General features: G+C 34.1%; 1 protein-coding gene across 1 annotated transcript in view; it reads right to left on the bottom strand.

The window, feature by feature from the left end:
* Positions 1-6,259, bottom strand: part of LOC129230240 (ileal sodium/bile acid cotransporter-like) — a 76,768-nt gene extending 70,509 nt beyond the window's left edge. Inside the window, exon 1 of the mRNA XM_054864641.1 lies at positions 6,095-6,259. Coding sequence (XP_054720616.1) covers positions 6,095-6,259 — 165 coding nt within the window. The remainder of the gene's footprint in view (positions 1-6,094) is intronic.
* Between the last annotated feature and the right edge of the window lie 14,905 nt (positions 6,260-21,164).

The raw sequence follows: 21,164 nt of genomic DNA, 5'->3' as shown, positions 1-21,164 counted from the left end.
CAGAATTTTTTCAGATCAAAAAGTTGGATTGGATATCCAATGAGTTTTAACAAAGAAATGAAGTTTGTATGATTATTTTTGTCGAAGTTATTCAAAAAATAATGAAAAGCAAATTTTTCAAAGGATTTTCAAATCGGTGGACACTAGTGATGTGCCGTATCGTTAAAAAAGTAGATCTACGGATACGGATACGGATCATTAGTGTCACGATCCGCGGATACAGATACGGATACGGATCTCAATTTTTTTTTTCAACCCAATTCAACTATCCAAGTGTAAAATTTGTTACAGAAGGTATTCCCGTCAGAATAATGGCAGTTTCTTCAAAAATTCAACTGCGGCAACAATGTAATCAAGACTATGATTTACTCTTAAGAGATCTCCGTTAAAATTGAGGGAAAGTTGGAAGGAATGGGTCAGCGCAGCATTAATGCTTAGATGGAATGTGAAAAATTATTTCTAGCTTACTCGGTAGATGTAGTATACAGGAGCAAGAGTGTAAAGCTGCTACTGGAGAGGCTAGAAAGAATTTTTCCCATTTTATTTCAGAATAAATCCAGCGCTGACCCATTCCACCGAACTTCTCCGACCGACGAAATACAGAATCGGGAATACCTTTACAAACAGTAAGTAGAGAATTTAGTCTCACTTTTTTTGAAGGATCCCGAGAAAAACAAAAATGAAGAATAACAGAACCTCCAAATCAATAGCAAAAACTAATATTAAATTAAAAAAACCAAACATGTCCCAGAGAGCCGACCTCATATTAAGATGAATTTCGCGGGTCAGAACACACATTTGTTAACAAATATGAACTGACAGCAGGTAAAAATTTTAAATCATTGAGTTTTTTCTCCTTATCTTCCGACTATGAAATCGCTACCAATCACGCGTATAAAGGCTTAGAATTGCATTTAAAATTTACTTAACAAGATTATAGCTTCTACTGTTTATATGTAGGAAGTTTCAAATAAATATCAAACGCAAAAACTTCGTTCTTTCAATTAGGGACAACATTTTTAACGGACGGGTAAATTTTTACTACCATAATTGTGAAAAACGTTAAATCAGTGGTTAATTAATATCTCCGGTAATTAAAGTTCTACAAAAACGATGCCAAGCTAAGAACACTTTCGATCAAGTAACCTTTTGAACGAAAAATGAAATATAAAATCGGTTAGGAGCTACGATGCCACAAAAAGACACACTGATGCACACTTTTAAAACTTATTTCCCCTTCCTTTTTGCAACAAGGGGGGGGGGGGGGTACAGATTGATTTCTAAAATTATACCTTATAATTTAAATAGGAAATAAAACCTAATTTAAACGGAATTTAAGAGCCTTTTATTCAAGTATTTAAAATTTTTTAGAATAGAAATGATCCGTTTAAGATCCGCCAAAAAAGATACGGATACGGTTACAGATCTTTATTTTCCATCGGATATCCGCTGATACGGATATCCGGAACATCACTAGTGGACACATACCGGAATACCAACTTTTTTAGTAAGAAAAACTATGAAATTTTCCTAGTACTGAATTGAAGCTAAGCATTTTTTGAAATAAAAAGCAATGATGAAAATACTTTTAAAACGGACCACTATTTACAGTACAGGAAAACGTTGCCGCTCCAAGTAGCGGATAGCATGACTTGTTTTATTCTTCAAATAGGATTAAAATCCTCGCAATTTTCAACTCACAAAATACCTGTGCACTAAATGCTGTCAAACCAAAATTCGATTTCAACATTTATCTACTTTTCAATTTTACAATTTTTTTTATTATTATTATCATTATCCTCATCATGCATTATTGCTATTATTATTATTACCATTATTATTATTCATTAATATTACTGTTTTGAATTCTTATTATTATTATAGCTATTATAATTACAATAAGTATTACTCTCATTATTGCTTATTACAATTGCTACTATTGTATAACTATCATCAACATCATTATTATTATTCGTATTATTGTCATTAATAAAATAATTATTGCAATTACTATTATTATTATTATTATTGCAATAATTGTTGATATTATTATTATTATTGCAGTTTTTATTATTGTTACAATAATAATTGTTATTATTTATATTACTATAACAATAATTATTACTTTTATTATTGCTTTTATTGCAAAACAGTTATCTTCTTCTTCATCATTGTTATTATTATTGTTATTAATAAAACAACTATTATTATTTTTCCTACGATACGATATAATTCCTACGATAATTATTCTATTATTGTAATTTCTATTATTATTGAGATTGCTTTATTATTATTTCATTTATTTATTTTTCAATTGTTATTATCATTAATGACGTGGAATTTATCAAAAAATTATTGTCATTCACTACTTTCATTTCACTTATTTATTCATTAGTTATCACCGTGTTTCTCCATTCCTTTTATTCCTGCTCAAAAGTAGACTAAAATAACAAAAATGGACGTTGGTAACAAAGCAACGTTTTAAAACTAAAAGACCCTTGAAAGCTTTGTTGCAATCAAGTCGCAGCGAACTGTGACGACCGAATGCAAACATGACACCTACTTAGTGTGTCAGTTTTGCTTTCGATATGTTAACAGCGGAAACGGGGTTATTTACTTCGTCGGAAAACGGGAATCCGTTCAGAATGTGATAAATCATGAGAAGGCGTCTACGCAGCGCTTTACGAAAGTTTTTCCTGCAGCATTTAGATGATGATACATTGACGCTGATTAATGATGTTTTGATACAAAAAGTGTCATATTGTTGTCAATATCGAATCCCGGATAGTAATGGAAGACGTAATTATAATGATATTTTAAATTTAGTTTTAAATTATTCATTTATTTATTTATTTATTTTATTTATTTATTTCAAACTTTTTTGCGGTTCTTTTGATAAAACTTTAAAAACTGAATAATTAATGGAAAAGGAAAAAATATGTTGATTTTATTTTGATTTTTATTGAGCAATCACGATTGCTTATTGTTTTCATTTGACTGTTTTGATGTGCTATCATTTTATTTTCCCACCACCACCCTCTGCAGCATCACCGTCGACCGGGTCCTCACGATGCTGCTCTTATAGCGAAAGCCGTCTCCAGGTTGCATGCATGTCCTACACACACGCGCATACATACACAATTACAGACCCACGCACACACACATACACACACATACCACCCCCACCTACATTCATATACACAACTACCCCCACACTTATGCCAGCACACAGACACAAACACACATAACCCCCACACACAAACACACACGCCTACATACACACACTCGTGATTGCGAAAAACATAATTTGAATTCAAGATGTCAAAATTCAAATTAATTTTTCTTTTTTTTTTTTACTTTTTTTTTTCTTCTTCATTTGAAGAGCGTTCGAAGTCGTTGACTCGTACAAATAATAAAATTGTGAACATTTTCAAGACACATTACGGCTATTTTTTATAAGTTTTTTTTTTTTTTTTTTGAATATTGAAGGATTAAGTTGTCGCGATTTAGTAAAATACGAATTATTGATTACGAAAAATCTTAATTGAAGGTTCTTTTTCGCCACAAAACTCGTAGAAAGTCAGTTAATATAACTGATGCGTGGTGGAATATTAACAATGCAATCAGCCGTGACACATCATTTAAATATCATAATGATGGACTATGGGAGAAAATTTTTGCACTTTTATTCCAAATTAATAGCATAAACTATTAATTTCGACTGCTAAACTAGATAGTAAACATAACACCGTAAATTTTTTCGCGTATTTTAAGGTTCGAGAATGAATCAGTTAAGAGTTAGTATTTACGTAAAACCTTAATTTTCTCCACTGCTTTTTTTTTTCTTTGAGCTGCTTTACTTTTGTTGGTGCCGAGAGGCTGTTTTTCTCTGTTGCTTTTGTTTTATTACTATTATTATTATTTTATTTATTTATTTTTTTTAAGTAGCAGTAGACTTTAAATGTGATGAGTATCAGGAGCGACAAGAGACCATGTCAGCCTAGACGGAAACTATGGGCCCAAACCTTGCGGGGACCCATCTCAGAATCGTAGTATAAATTTTACTAGTTGAATGGGGGCTCGGAGACCAAACTGACAAGGGGGCTTGCTTTGACTCTCGGCGGCCCTGATGAGTATAGTCTATTTTACTGGATGAAACACAATTTAATTCTTCATGTTTTTTGCGAGATAATAATAATAATAATTTAGTTTTTTAGATACCCAGCCATTGCAGTATTGTTGACAGTTTTTCCAATTTAACCAATGTGAAGTAAAACGGTTCAGTTATTTGTGTCTTGCGATGTTTAACATACTTTTTAAGTGTCAAAAAATATGAATCTTGGAAGTATTACTTCAAATGCGCGTGCATGAGTACACGAATTTATTCCTTCCAGTTATTAAAGATACATCGAATTTTTAACAGGTGTGAAGTTATGCAGGGATTCACAAGATTTTCTTTTCCTTCGTCTAATAAATACATCATCTTCTACATTGTTACATTTGTTTATGTTGATTCCCATAAAGCAGCACCCCCCCCCCCCCATTTAAATAACCTTTTGTAGTAAAAATCAATACTTTATGCTAATGAAATCAAACTTGATTGATCATTTAGATTTCACAAGAAATGAGTTTTTTAAAGCCCTCCCCGAAAAACAAATCTGGTTGCGACCCTACGCGCAATAGAACCTCAGTACTACCGGATTCGTTTTTCCAGATCTCTAGATATTCAAGTTTCGTTTTCGGGAAAAATAAAGCACGGGAATGAGAAGAAAAACAAAATAATGTACCTCGTCAGATAAAAATGGAGACAATTATGTTTAAAATATTGAAAAATTATTACTGAAGAATAAAAACGCGTATTAGTCTCCGTCTTCCTAAGAACTGACCTGAAGAAACTCACCTTCAAAAAACAGGCAGAGAGAGACAGAGAGAGCTGTTGCGGATAAGAATTCAAAACACAGTTACTCGCTTCGCTCCGTATATTTCGATGGTCATATTGTGTATTAGTGCACGTGTTGCGTTTTGTGAGTGTTTTTTACATTTCCGTCATTCTGCACCACAGACGAGACTTCTACTTCAAATGGCGATAGTTGGGTACCAAAATTTCTTGCGAAATTATTTTATTTACTTATTTATTTATGTTCTTCATGAAACCATTTAATTATGTAAAACACTTACGCAGACTTAAAGTGGGCACAAGAACGATCCTTAAATAGCACCACGGCAGCCAATAGTTTTCTTTGACGTAAGAAACATTGTCTTGTTATTTCACCTTTAAATATTATGTTCATGCTTTAAAATGAGTTTTAAACGAAATAGATTTCCTTAAATTTTAAAAATAATCAACTAAATCGCACACGAAAGTTCGAAAAAAGAGTAGGGAGAATGTGTTTTTCAGAACAAAAAATTTCTTTTTGCTTATTATTTACAGTGGAAATTACATCCATCTAATGGTAAAAACTATTTTTTACCTTTATTTTCTAGTAATTAGATCACAAGTAGAAAAATTAAATTTAATGCGAAATTCAAATCCTAAATTATATTTTTGGAAAAACTCGCGCTGATATTACAATGTGTGTTTATAAGTGAACAAATCTTTACTAATAATAAAGCTGAAAAACTCTCTGTCTGGCTCTCAGTGATGCGCATAGCGCCAAGACCGTTCGGCCTATTTTTATGAAATTTGGCACAAAACTAGTTTGTAGCATGGGGATGTGCACCTCGAAGCGATTTTTCAAACACTCTATTTTGTTCTTTTTCTGTTGCAATTTTAAGAACATTTTCCCGAGCAAAATTATCATAAGATGGATGCGTAAATTACCAAGTTATCATAACGTGGAACTGTAACATGAGCAAGCCAATTGGCGAGAAATTCACCATACATTGTTTGTAAATATACAGGCGAACCAAAAGACCTTTTAATTTTCTACTATGAGCAAAGGCGTGCGGGTACCACTAGTCCATAATAAAGCTAGTTTCAAACCCTAATTAAATACCTAAAGCACAAATGTGGGAGTGAGAAGTGAATAAAAAACAATAAATAAACATTACTGCATGAAAAAGATGAAATAAAAAAATAGAAAAAAAAACTTACTTGTTCCCACGTGATATGACATCCCATAGCGAACATAACGGCCACCAGGAGCACCACAAGTAAAATATCGTGCACAGTTTTTAAAAGGGGCACCGGCGGCGGGCCGGCGGTTCCGTTCCCCGAGCTATTCAGGTAGGCGCTTATCTCGGTCGACAACTCCTCCATGTTTGCATATGTCCGACCGCCAGCGCGCGTTTTATATCTCGAGCGAGGACTTGCGCAACCCCGACTCTCGCGCCCAATCCGACCAATTTCGGATCTCTCTCCTCTCTTCTCAGAGATTCAAACTCGGAGGGTTTTTCTCTCTCTTTTCTATTCCGTACATCTCAAATATTTTTTTTTCTACCGGATGTGATAGCTACAAATTTTAATTTCTCTTGTTTTCCTGTTTTAATATTATTATTTACTCACACATCGTTTACCAACCTTGCAGAGATATTGCTAGAGTTTTTTCAAAGCGTGAAAATACTCCTCGACATTTTTTGGAGAAGTTAAATTCTAGTTAGAGGAGTAAAATATACATACACAGTGAAAAGTCTGTAATAGCCAGCGATTGCTAAGAATGAGAAAGAAGGAAGATGGCAAGCAAAAAAGGAGATGTGTACTGTTTTGATTTTCTAGCATTTTGAATAGTAAAATTTAAATTTGACTTGATTTCCACTTTAAGTTTTAAATACCACATTTAAACTTAAAAAAAAAAGCACAATTACAAAATTCCATTAACAAACTGCAGAGTCTGGATGTCATAACCGGGCTCTCGGTATATTGCACTACTCATGACTAATGTTTTGGCTCTTTTTTTTTTTTTTTTTTCTTTCAAAGTTGACTTTTTTCCGATCATTTGGGCCTTTTACGGAGAATTTTCCGATTATTTTGGTTGAAAGAGAACTATCGAATCTACCGCAGGGTTTCCAATCTGGCATTCTCGATCCCGAAGGATCCCGCATGATTTTTAGCGGGATTGGGAGCAAATCCTGCGGAATTTCCTATCCTTACATGCAAACAAATTAATAATTTATTGAATTTCAAAAAATTTACATGCAAACATTTCCCAATTTTTGCCGTCCATAAAACGAATTTTTGACAAGTATTGTCAGAAGTTTTAAGCACTTTCCTGTACATCTGCAAGAAGAGCAAGAAAAACTTGATGTCTCATATGATTAACAGTAAATTTACCATTCGAAAAAACAATAAAAATAGAGTATATTTTCCTGAGTCTGATTCGAGGTTTTAGTGTTCATATATCCAGCAATTGGGGAAATGCGTAAAAATTAAAGCCATAATTTAAAACGTACCCTAAATATTGAAACCCAGAAAATTGGGCTTTAGAAGAAGTTGAAAATATGTATTTCAGGGAGCAAAATCCGGTGGAAAAGTCTGAGTGCAATATTGAAACGCTTCTGTAAACTTAAGGAATGTGCTCGAAACCTTTAACTTACTAAAAGTGCACAATATTTTTTTCCAAAAGAGAAAACAATTAAAAATCTGATATTTTTTGTTTATGCTCTCTAACCTGCAAGAAGAGCCTGGCGATGTCTTTGTCACCTTGAAGCTAATATTATACCTGATGGTGGTTCCTTAAAAATTATGTTGGATGAATAAGCTGGGCAATCTTCAATATATTTGACGCGACTCTAAAAGCAGTGACAGAAACTTGGATGAGACACTAGATGACTCCTGCACTGATTGACTCCTTACAATCCCAAAATCCCGCGGGATTGAGATCGGTGCGGGATTGGAAACCCTAGTCTACAGAATCTTTTCTCTCTTTTGCTTTAATAAGATTCAATTAAATTTACTCCAATAATAATTGATGATTTTCTTAAAGATGGGTGCTTAGTTCAATATTTCACTCAAAATTAGATCTAAATGATTTTTCTTAATTTTTGATCTGTACCTCAGAGCCAGACTGACATAAGTCCGAAAATTGCGATTTTTCGTTTATTGGTGCATTGTATGTGGTAGCCTATTCCGTATCGAGTTATGTGAACTTTTAAAAAATCCTTTTCAATTTTTTACCAGGGTTAAAAGAGCGCGTGTCTCATCCTTTGCATTCGCCAGGAAAAAGTTTTTCCTCTCTCCTGAAAAATAACCATAATATGACTTACGTCCTTCTGGCCCTGAGGTACAGAACTGTTAATACTATTGTAGCGCAGGAATACCGATATACATTTAGTTTGTGACATAGGGGAAAGAGGGGCACATGTGAACATTTTTTTTTTTTTTTTTCATTTCTTAATTTTTCTAATATATGATCAATTTTTCAGGGTAAAAGTGTCCCCATGTTGGAATAGTCCTTTCTTTGTGCCCTGTTTTTTTTTTTTTTTTTTTTAATTTTATGGAATTTTTAAAAAATGTCTTCAATTGTTTCCATGTGCCCTTAGGGGGGAAATGTGAACAAGCCTGGGGCACATATGAACACGATTGAAAAATGCTGGAAAAACATCTCATTTTAAAGAAAAACTCTTTAATGTAAAACATATACGTATATACCAATCGTATATTGAGCGGTTTTTAGCTTATACCGTGTCAGTTTAAATGGTACAGTAACTGTCATTAAGGGAAGATTTTTTTCTAACTATTTAATTCTGTTTACTGTGAAATTTTAAAGTTTCGGAGCATGTTCTAACCACTGAATCGACAAGAACAAAACTTACATGACAAAACAATACAAAGAATATTTTATGTAAAGTTTATTCTTCTTATATAGTTCATACAGAATAGGATGATGAATTTTAAAATTATTTTAAACTTCGGTTTTTTGTGAAAAGGAAAATATTTCGTCTTTTTTTTCTTGTAAATATTATGTCACATTAAATTGTTGGTCACCTATTTAGTAACAAAAGAATTTAAAAAATTAAAAATTAATTAATTAATTAATTAAAATAAATAATTAATTTTACGTTTAGCCGTATTTTACGTTTTTAAACCCAGTCCCTTAATAAACGTAAAATCGGGGTTTCACTGTAGTTGAATATTGAATAATTTAGTTTCCTGTCTCTCCTGTAAAATTAGTTTTGATGGAGATAACTCAATTTTTTTTTTTAATTGTGCTACAAGGTTTTAAAAATTCCATTAAATTATCGTAATGTAAACTCATTATCATCGTCAAATGCCCAGCTCCTTTTGTTTTAAAACTTTTTTTGCATTTCAATTTCTGTTCCTCCTTATTTGGAGAAACGCGAATTCCGCTAGAGATGACTTTCTCGGAAACATGTGAAATAACGGCGATTGTGTATGTCCTGCAAATATGTATTCGAGATCAGTTTTCAGTTATGATTCAGTCGCGTTCCTCAGCTCGAACAAGTTCTCAAATTCGTGAACAGAACATTTGACAACAGATTTTTTTTAATTAATTAATTTTATTTTATTTCTTTTTATTTATTTATTTTTTTTAATTAACATTTGCAAAACTGAGTTTTATTTTGCCAGAAAATACTTTTTCTTAAAACGCATGTTGGTCAAAATAAGGAGGTTTTTCGAATTCAAAATTCTGAGACTGAGCTGGAAATGAGAAGAACACTGATAAGTTCAATTGTTGAAGCAAAAAAAAAAAAAAAAGAACATATTAATCCTCTTTGCTCTTGAAAAAACAAAAACCAAAACAAAAAAAAGTTATATAATGGTTGTAAAAATACTACGTAAGCTCATAAAATAATAATGATAAAAAATAACAATATAAAATAAAATTTATTAAGCTGCTGGATGTCCAGCGAAAAAAAAATGTAAATGACTACGAATGTATAGTTATCCAAGTCACAACACGCTTCATTTCTCGGGGAATATTGGTCGTACTAATGTCAATTTTTCTTTAAATGATTGTGGTTTCCTCTAATATGAATATGAAGACCAAGAAAAAAATAAATAATTACATTTTTTATATTTTCCCTAGTTAATTTTTCCGCTTCAAATTTTAAATATCTTAATTATGCATCGTATTGTGAGCTTTTAAGTATTTATCTGGACCAGGCCCAACCATGTCCAAACAGAGGCCATGTCAGCCTAGTTGGGAACTAGGCCCGGTGACACTGACTCAAAAAAAAAAAGAAAGAAAGAAAGAAGAAAGAAAAAAAGAGAGAAAAATAGAAAGAAAAATAAAAAAAATAATAGGCAGTCATGGAACTGCCGACAGAAGTAATAACTTAAAACTACAAAATTTGTGCGCGCGCGTGTGTTTCATTTTCGTTAAAAATAAATTGTAGTTTTAAAAATTAAAATTTTATAATTCGTAAATTCAAAATATCAGCTGCAGTCTAATTTTTACGTTTATAAGCAATCCGAGCATCAAATACATACATTTTGGTATGGTCTATTTCAGCTCGTTTATAAAGTAAATATTGGTGCGAATATAGGAAATATTTGGAAAAAAATCTTAGTTTGTGTTATTCAGTTTTCCATGCATAAAAATAACAAACAATACGCATACTGAACTTTCCACGTAATCAATTTACTATGTTACTCCTCTTTAGCCGACATGCCGTGAGATTGACCAGAATGCCGGAAAATTCGAATTTTGAGGCATGCCAGATAATTTGGGGCTCATTTCAAAAAAAAAAAAAGGGAGCTTATGGATGAAAGAACATTTGGCAAAAGACAAAGTTGTTGCCCAATGCAAAGACAAAAAGATAATTTGTTTGCCCTGTTTTTATACATTAATCTGTACAACTATGCAATCTATTTTAAGTTGATCTGAAACATTATGTATTAAACTGCTTTTGTATGATGATATGGAAACGGTTTGGTGACGTGTTATTTGAAATTTAATTGTTTTTAAACATTTAGAACATCGATTTTAAGTTTAATTATACTTAAAAGTATAAATTAACCAATTATGAAAATTTCTAAAGCCTTTTTAAAATATTTAAAAAGTCCGATTTAAATTTAAAAAATCTTATTTAAAATTTTAAAAAAAAGTCAGTTTTTTTTCCAAAAAAAAAACTTTTTTACACTCTGATCATTATCATTTTTATCATTTTATTCCAAAACTGATACTACAAGTTTATGCTGATTAAATAGGAATTAAACAATTTTGATTCGAGTCAATTTAAATATCTTATGAAGACTGCATCAAATGTAGTTTTCCTATCTCTAAGGTTGCAATCATTGGATCCACTATTTGGTTTCAGTAAATATTAAAATTGTAAATGACAAGAAATTTATCAATTCAAAAAAAAAATTATTTTATTCATTTATTTATTTATTTATTTTTTATTATTATTATTATTTTTTTTTTTTTTTTTTTTTTTTTTTTTTGACTTACAACAAAATAGTACAATATGGATATCAATTCTTGAAAATTTCTTCTATTATCATATGCTTTAATTCTCAGACACCTTTTTCCTGACTGGAGTAGACCACATGTGTTACTAAATACTAGTAGTTAAAATATTATCTACCAGATAGGTGGGCTAAAGCAGTGTAAATATTTCACAATTTCACTTAGTCCCGCTGTTCCGTTTTGCCACAGAATCCCCTACTTATTATATGTATCTGTTAATTTTCTAAACACCACCCTATGATCCAGCTATACAAAAGAAGTTACTTTATAAATAAGAATAATAGGCATTCCTTCAAACAATAAAAGAAATTTTCGAAAAAAAAATCTTATATTTTGGGACACGTTCTCATTTGAGAATATTGGCGTGTATAATTGATACTCTTGATCACATTCGCATCCAATAGTAAATAGCTTAAAATAAATAAAAACCGGGAAAAAATATTTATTTATTTATACAAAAGTAACTCCATGAAATCGCAAATTACTAATAGAAAAACCCTTCTGTATTAAATTGCAACTTCAAGCAATACAGTCGGATCCCGACTTAAGCGAGGGATGCGTTCCAAGACTCCTCGCGTAAGTCAAAATTTCGCGTTATAGAAAATTGTTGTGTACGTGATTAATTAATTAACATACCCAATCACTTTAGACATTTTAAAACACCTTTTAAACTGTTTTATAGACCATTTTTCAACTATATATTACCGTTTCTTACATGAAGAGCTGAATATTTTATGTAGTTTTTAAAAAAAAGCTGCATTATTCAACATAAAATAGTTACGATGCATAAAACCAATGATCAATGGGAGAGAGAAACATAAAAATAAAACAGTACGGTACGTACAGTATGTAGTAATAATAAAACACTGCATTGTAAAAGTAGATACAATAAGTTACAATTAAAACTTAAAAATTGAAGATGATTTATGATGCGTAATCAGATCGTTATTCTAATGTATTTTTAAACACAGTAGCTTCGCATTTATTTTTATAATATTTACATTAATGGTAACAGCCCTCTTTCAGGGTCTCTATAATCTACAATACAAGAGCAGATTCCAATTTCATACTGTTTGCATTTTGCTCAGACATTACTCTGCAAGCTTCATATTAAAACTAAGATCAGGACTTATACTGATTGCCTTTTGACTTTTAATTATACGTATGAAAGATTCACTCATACATAATTGTCGTATCATCTTCGACTCACTTTCCAGTTGTTCAAGCCTATCAAGAATCTTTAGCTTTTCTTAAATTGTCGCAATTTTTCGCTTTTTGTTTCCATCTTCAAACCTTAGATGAAACGGCATGCCTAGGTGCCACAATTTTTCATCACCTTTCATATTTAAACTAAAAAAATGAAAAATGAGGAGTGGTAATATATACACACTAATAAAGCTATATTTATAGTATGGTGCGTGATAATTTGCGTATTCAGTGATGATGAAAAGATGAAAGTACATTCACGAAGTCAATGTTTAGTAGTCAATAACAAAGCCGAAACGCTTTGTTATTGGCTGCTAAACATTGCATCACGACTCCTTTCCAAATATTTTCGTGTTGAGAGCGATAAATTCGCTTTAGCTCTAAAATTCGTTGCTCCTGAAAACTTGCCTTATAGCCATTTCGCATTTAAGTCGAATCGCGTTGTAGCGGGACTCGATTGTAACTACATTGCACCACATAAAATAGGTGTATTAATAAAAAAATTACCGCACTAAAAATGCTCTTTACTTTATTGAATACATTTTTTTTTCTTGCGCATTTCAGCATGATAAAAAAGGCGATAAAAAAGAAAGCTATTAATCTAAGTATTTTTGATATTCAAAAGCACGAAGCTTTTTACATATTTCCACTGAAAAAATTACGTTCTCAATTTAAAATGACAAACAATATTGAAAAGCATAAATTTTTAAGTGCAGACACATGTTTTGAGGTTGTAGTGAACCCCTTTTTCGTATTAAAAAGATGCTAAATCATAAAGATCTAAAAAAAAACACCGAAAGACGTAACTGTTAGTACTTTTACGTTTTAGCGCAAATGTATTTATTCATTTTTAAGGCTCTCAAGTGTTGACAGGGGTTCCTTAAGTGCATGGTGCGGCAAAATGGGGGCCGCGAAATATGCATGATATTAATGTACATAATCTAACAGGGATAGGCTAGGTTCAGTGGCGGATACAAAGGGAGGGTCATGGGTATCATGACCCCCCCCCCCTCCTTAAACCGTCGACAACAGTATTCTTCTACATTGTGTTCAAACACTTAATGCATAAAATGTGAAAACGATTACAGTATCTTTTCAATTTATTAATTATTCTTGAAAGTAAATATTTGAACTACTACTTCGTTTCATTGCTTCTGAAATTAAAATTGCAACGTTTATCCCCAATTAAATGCCTTACTCCTGGCCAATTTGGTGCTTTTTCTTGACTACTAAGCAGTTTCCGAAATTTTTCGGGCCCAAAACCGTACGTTCGTTCATGAGGGTAGAGGGGGGTCATTCATCGGCATGACCACCACCTAAAATAGTTTTCTGTATCCGCCCGTGGCTAGGGTATTGTGAGAAAATTCTAATTCTACAAAGGGTGCCGCAAATTGGAAGAGTTTGAGAACCACTGTGTTAGATAATACTTTTTACGTTTTATTCCTCTAATTACGTTAGTAAACTTATTCTTCTTTTGTTTAATGACCTAATTCTGGTGTAAGAAAGGAAAAAGACTAGTTGAAAGTAAAGCTTTCAATGGAGTTAGTCCGTAGAATAGTTCGTGTTTTTTCTTTAAAAACTAGTTTTCCCGAGAGTCGAAGCCGTTTCCGTAATCGTCCGTGTCTGTGAAAGGATCTGATTTAATGCTGGATCACCGTCGCATTAATTCTAAGTCCGATAGTTTTTCGAAATGACGTTCAACCATTTGTGTCCTAGTTATGAGAAATAAACAATCATTCAGGAGTATTGGGAAAAAGACACCTGAAGCTGACCTTAAATCAATTCTTCATATACTCCATGCAAAATATCTGTACCTCAGAGCCATACAAGTTAAGTCCAAAAACTGCGATTTTCAGTTTAATAGTGCATTCTACGTAGAATCCTATTTCGCATCGAAAGCCATATGAACGTATTTTTTTAACTTTTTAAAAAAAAAATCCATTGCAATTATTTACCAGTGTTAAAAAGGAAAGCAAGTACGAGAATGGACTTACGTTAGTCAGGTTTTGAGGTGCAGATATTTTTCATTACAGCTTTTGCTTCTCAGAACAAATATGAGGTATTGTTTCTTTAATTTTGAGCTGAAATTCATTTTTTCGAAAGATACATTATTAAATATTTAAAACAAGAACGCACCCAAAATTTCAAAGAAACAAGGAGTTTAACTTTTCCCCCCTTTTTAAATCCTTGATCACATGATCAAGGAAATGAGTGTCAAATGATCCGTCTCGGTTAGCTGATGAATTTTAATTTCTTTCGAAGTTTTTTTTCGAACCTATCACTTTGTCCACATGTAACAAACATTGTTTGTCACTCATGCCTTCATTACGAAATCCACGCAGATCTTTCTTCCTTATCGCAAAGTCACTAGTCACTCAATCTCGTTTCTGTGGTTTTGACCGCAACAGGTTATCCCATCCACAAACTGCAGTTTCGTCTCTGCCTCGTCCAGTCTGGAATAGGAAACAACAGAGGTGGAGGCAGATGTCTTCTCTTGAAGCTGAGAGTGCCAACAAAGTGGTAGATAAAAGTAAATTTATCTCAATAGTGACAGTCCGCAGACATGGTGTAGTTCAACTCGTAAACTGAAGACAAAGCTTGGGTATAGTTAATAAGTTACCACCCCTAAGCCAGGGGTGGTAACTTATTCCCGATACCAGGGCTAAGGCCAGTGGCGGATACAGCCGGCGGGCAACCGGGCATTTGCCCGGTGGGCCGGTCATGTTTGGGCCGCTCAGTTGCCCTGTCTAAAAACAACAAAATGTAAATACCGCTACGTAAATTCTCTAGCTTCAATCCGTCTTAATGTATAGGCTTAAGCCCGCACCGCGGGTAGAGGATGCAAGGCCGGCGCCAAAGGGGGAATAGGGATGCTACACCACCTCAGTTTTTCAGAAATGGGGCCGCCAATTTCATTTTAGTAATGCAATAAAAAAACAGGAAAACTTTGGCAGTATTAAAAAGTTAAAATACTTTTTGCCCAATTGTCAGTTTCAGTTATGAATGACAGTTCACATTTACTTTACTTATGAATGACAATTAACAATTGTTATGAATTGTATTTCGTAACAATTGCAATAAAAGTGATATTTTTCAATAAAATTTTAGCATAAGATGAAATTTTAAAACACAATTTAGAGCATCCAAATAATATATTATTAAGACTATTCAAATAAAGACCTCCGAAATGTGCGTTTCTAACATTTTTTTTTTTTACAAAAAATGAAGTATTCAGTTTCCCTCAGTATCCCTAAAGGGGGGGACCATTCTACCATTTACCTTTTCGTTTTTTTTTTTTTTTGATAAAAAATATCATCCGGAAAATCAGAGTTCAAGTGCAGAATAATACACAGGCCCCCGAAATATGGTTTAACTAGGAGAAAAGTTAAAGTCACACTAAATAAATAGTCACATCAGTGTTCTAAGTGTTTGAATGTGAAACAGAACTAAAACTTTTATCAAGAGGTGAAGAAGATTATGAATTTAAAATAAAATGTAGAGTGGAAAAAAGGGCCTGAGGTCATTAAGGTTTTTAAGATATCCAAAGCACCAGGTCAGTTCAAAAAAAGATTTTTTTTTTTACCTGCGGCCGCAGATAGCTTGCATTTCAAGCAAATAAAAATACTAGGCTGGAATTGAAAATTTTACTATGGAAAATCCAAGTTTAAATGGTTTTGAAAGAGAAAACTGTAGGATGGTGATTCTTTTTTTTTATTATCAGTAGTTAAAATAAATAAATAAATACAGATTGGGGCATATCCAAAAGGGGGGGGGGGGAGGGATCCAAAAACTTATATCTTCCTTTTCAGTCACCAAAGCCAGCCTAAAGTGCGCTTTTAAAACTTTGCTTTTTAGGATTTCTCGGAAAAACGCTTTTAAATTAACGTCATAAAAGATGGCCCACAACAGCGTAATTATGATTTCAGCTTCAAAAAACTTCGAGGAGAGCGTTTCCGGTGAAACCGACCTAGAAACTTCCCCTCCCCATCATTAAAGAGCGTCAGAAATCAGGGTCGAAAAAATTTCGGAAGTCCCTTGAACATTTTCCCATAACATCATCGAAGATTGTCTAAAATTTCATTCTTTGAGTTTCAATCTCAAAAAAAAAAAAAGGAGAACCCCCGAATCTCCCCTCCCTTCATAACAACATCATGGCAGAAGAGTTTTTGACCTATTCCCTAAAGTTAAATTAAAACCTCAAATTAAATCTAGGCACCAATCAATTTTTGTAACTGGCCATAGTCATCTCCCTATCTACGTACTTCGTTTCTCACTTTCAGATTCTGTATCAAGTAAAAGTTCATGTCATGGTGTCATGGACTCTCAGATACACACCAGACCTTTATATCTTCCACTAACCTCATCTTTTCACATTAAACATAACCCCTCTCTTTTTCCTTCCGAAAATCTTCGCACAGCTTTCTTTCATCCTCATGAAAATAAATTAATACACACCTCTCTTTTCATTCTTCTCCAAAGGGGGTTATCTTGTTTTTAAAGTTTAATTATGAACTCATGTGATAAAAAATTACTGGTGTTTCTAAAATTTAATAAACTGTTTTGTTTTCAGTCCTCCCCCCTCCTCACTCCGAGAACATAGTGATTCACATTTTCTATGTTTGGTTTAACACAATTATTTGCATTTAGTGCCAATTTTTGGTTTTTATGCCATTTATCAAGCAGCTTTATAATTATAATCATTCTGCACTTTTGATGTATTGTATTGTACTTCTTATTGTTTTTTGTAACATTCAAATTCTAATTGTGACAGGTAACGGGAATCTCTAAGGTGTACGTATATGCATAACAACACCAAAGACCGTCTACAGTGTTAGGATTTATCTAGTTTCGAAAGTTTACCATCTATCTTCTCTTTTTATTAACATTACGAAAGATGTTTAAAACTCCGTTTCCGAATCTACAGCATCAAAAAATTTGAAGGAAAGCCCCCCCCCCTTGTCATTATTAGTAAAGCACGTCAGAAATCTCGGTTTTCATGCTTCAATTTTGAAAAAAATCTAAGGATAGCCCTGCCATTACTCCTCCTCCTAAAATCATAGGTGGTTAGTTAAATTTTCGTTTTCGAAACTTCACTTTTGAACAACTGTCTATGCCCTAGTTCTTATCAAAGACAGCTTAGAACCACGTTTTTAGGACTTCAATTTAATCAAATTATTGGTGGATGCTTTGTGGGTGCTGCTCGAATCTCTCCTTTCACTAACGTCGCTCAAAATCTTCTAAAACCGCGTTTTTAGTGCTTAGATTTTGAAAATTTCCTGGACGCCATCTTCCTAACATAAATGAGAATAATATATAAATCCAATTTTGGAGTTTCACTTCCAAAAAAATTGCCGAAGGAGGGCCTTGAAACTTCCGCTCTCCCTACATCACCAGAGATCATCTAAAATTGCGTTTTTAAAACTACAATTTAAAAAAATTTCCTTCTGAACTAATGTTAAACTTACAATTTGGTTTATATTGCTAATATTTAATGTAATGACTCCCGTAAGCAAGAAAATTAATCTACTCTTTTTTTCTCTTTGTATTGAACCATGTGTTTGACAAAATTTAGGGGTCAACTCGCCTCCCTAATAATCTTCCTAATCTAACAAAAATTATGTTAGAAGATATTACGGAAATAATCAATGAAGCTCCAAGCATTTAAAAATATTTAAATAGATTATTTTACCCCCCCCCCTATTTTTTTACAAACAAGAATTAGCTTATCTTGTACCAAATGTATACCCAAACCATTGAAACACAGAAAGGATCTGTTCCGGTAAATTTTTTTTTAAAAAAGTATTTAATTTTTACGAATGATTTCCTCATATTTGAGGGATATCGTTTCCCGATCGTTTGGTAAAAACTAGTATGAGGAGCTATGGGGCCGCGACATCCTTTATGCCAGGGTCGATTTCTTGAACCTATCCGCCACTGGCTAAGGCAGAACTATATGTAACCTACCGACAGCCCGGTTATCATATCCAGAGACTGTAGTTTCATCCTTGTTCGAACATTTTCTTTTGGCACAGTTCGATTAATTGATAAAGAGATGTGGGATGTTTTCAAGAAAAGTGTGTGTTCCCTGACACACCATGAGGTTTGTGTTCCGGGAGGCATGGCGTAGACGGGTTTCCTTCACGGTATCCAGAAATACAATATTCTGCATATTCTATCAAATTTCGCCCTTCAACCCTTTTGCCGTCTCTACCACTATGATTGACTTGACACCCCGAAGTCCTCGCACCTATATCATTTTCACGGTTCATCTGTTTTAGATATCGGGGAGTTCCCCCGAACCACTATGTTTGACAGAATGAGGTGTTTTACAAATTGATACTTAGTATGGGACTGATTCAGTTGACAATTGATATATTTTCCTTTAACTCAGGGCTAAATTTCTGTGCTAGGAATATTTTTCAAAGGATTTTTCTTCTGACTAGTTAAGCGATTCTTAAGCCTCACTAGTTAAAGGTGTTTTCGAAGGAAATGTCATAAGCCGGCTTGATGCAGGGTGATGGGAAGTTCGAAAATGCACTTTACATTATAACCTGCAGTTGAAAAATATCACCTTTGTACTAACCTGCTTTCAGCATGGTCAGGAGTATGATGAAAATTCTACCTTCAATGATTCACTTCTTTCCCCTTTCGTAGAGAACATCGTATCGCGGTTTGAAAATTTCTTTTGTACGACGAACTTTTGATCAATGTAAATGAGCTCACTATTTTTTGGTTGATGGAATTTGGGGTTAGCATAAAAGAATATCCCGCTTTATAAATTTATATTTCATAAACTCTTACACTTACCACTGTAAATGATGCATAAAAATAAAGATAAACTGTGAAAGTTCTTCTGCACGTACGTAACTACACTGGTGTGCAAAATTAAGGACGAAGTCGAAAAATTAGCATATCAGCTGAATGAAGAGGCAGAGCGGACAGAAAGACCAATCAGGAGATTAAGTAAAGTGATGTACGGTAGCACATGCGCAGATATGCAGGCAGACGTAATGGGGGAGTGTCTGAGTAGTATAAAGCATGTTGTCGGTGTAAGATCAGTATTTCTGGCAAAGAGATTGCACACCGTATAGCAGTTAAAATCACACCGAGTTGCTGCCTCAGCGAGAAATGGCGAATCTGTTAGACGACATCTGGATGCTTTTACCCGAGGTCGAATCATTGGGAAGTTGGAGGAAGTGTGGCTGCAGAGTTCGGAATTGCTCACAGCATCGTTTCACGACTTTGGAGACAATTTCGAACTACAGGAACAGCTATCCGGGGGTTCAGTAGTGGTCGTCCACGAGGAACCACACCCGCAGATGACCGGTATATTGTCTTACAGGCCAGAAGAAACAGGTGGCAGACAGCGGGAGAAATCGCTAGACACTCGACACAGGCGACTAAACGACCGATATCGCGTTTTACCGTGGCCAGAAGACTGCACGGTGGTGGTCTGTTTGCACGACGCCCTATACCGTGTGTACCTCTAACGCCTGCCCATCGGAGAAGACGTTCTCTGTGGTGCCGGGAACACCGGAATTGGAGAGACAATGAATGGGGACGAGTACTCTTTACAGATGAGAGCAGATTCAGTCTGAGTAGCGATTCTCATCGCATACTCATCTGGAGAGAGCGGGGAAGCCGCAATCATCCCTCGAACATCATTGAAAGGGACAGGTATGGAGGTCGCGGTGTTCTCGTTTGGGGAGGCATCATGCTTGGTAGTCGTACAGACCTTCACATCTTCGACGCAGGTTCAGTCAACGGGACCCGTTATTGTAACGAGATTCTTCTTCCATATGTGCGTCTTTTTAGAGGCGCTATGGGTCCGCAGTTCCTTTTCATGGACGACAATGCACCATGTCATCGCACAGTAGCTGCCGAACAGCTCTTAGAGAGTGAGGATATTGAACGTATGGATTGGCCGGCACGATCTCCGGATCTCAATCCCATCGAGCATGTATGGGATTTTCTAGGCAGACGCATGGCAGCTCGTACCTTACCACCAGTAACGATTCGGGAGCTTCAATTGGCGCTGCAAGACGAATGGGCAGCAGTGCCTCAACAACTCATTGACACCCTCATTCTCAGCATGGGCAGACCGGAAACCTGCTGTGAAACCTGCCTAGCAGTCAGGGGAGATCATATCCCCTACTAAAGACCGGATGTTTCTTGCTGTACACCCATCACAGGGATGTTTCTGCCTTCAGTCGCATTGTGCTCCATGCTACTTTTTCAATAAAGCTTCTTTTTATCCTTCTGATTTCTCTTTTAGTAAGTGTTGCTTTCATTACACATGTCCTTACGTATTGGGGATCTTACGGTATTAAATGTGTTTATTTAGAAAGCTTTTTTACAAAGTTATATTGAAAAAACCGTCTCGTCCTTAATTTTTGCACACCAGTGTACATTATCGAACGGGATTAATTACATAAGTCAATAGAAAAATAGTTATTTTCTTCGAATGGGATTAATTACATAATTCAATAGAAAAATAGTTATTTTCTTCTTTTGATAACAAATGAAATACTCGGTTTAGTTTTTCCTTGTTCGTTGTGAAAGTAAAAGATGGAGTTTAGCATCACA

Source organism: Uloborus diversus, chromosome 9 (assembly GCF_026930045.1).
Source record: "Uloborus diversus isolate 005 chromosome 9, Udiv.v.3.1, whole genome shotgun sequence".
Classification (NCBI taxonomy): Eukaryota; Metazoa; Arthropoda; class Arachnida; order Araneae; family Uloboridae; genus Uloborus; species Uloborus diversus.
This window is presented reverse-complemented; position numbering and strand designations above follow the sequence as displayed.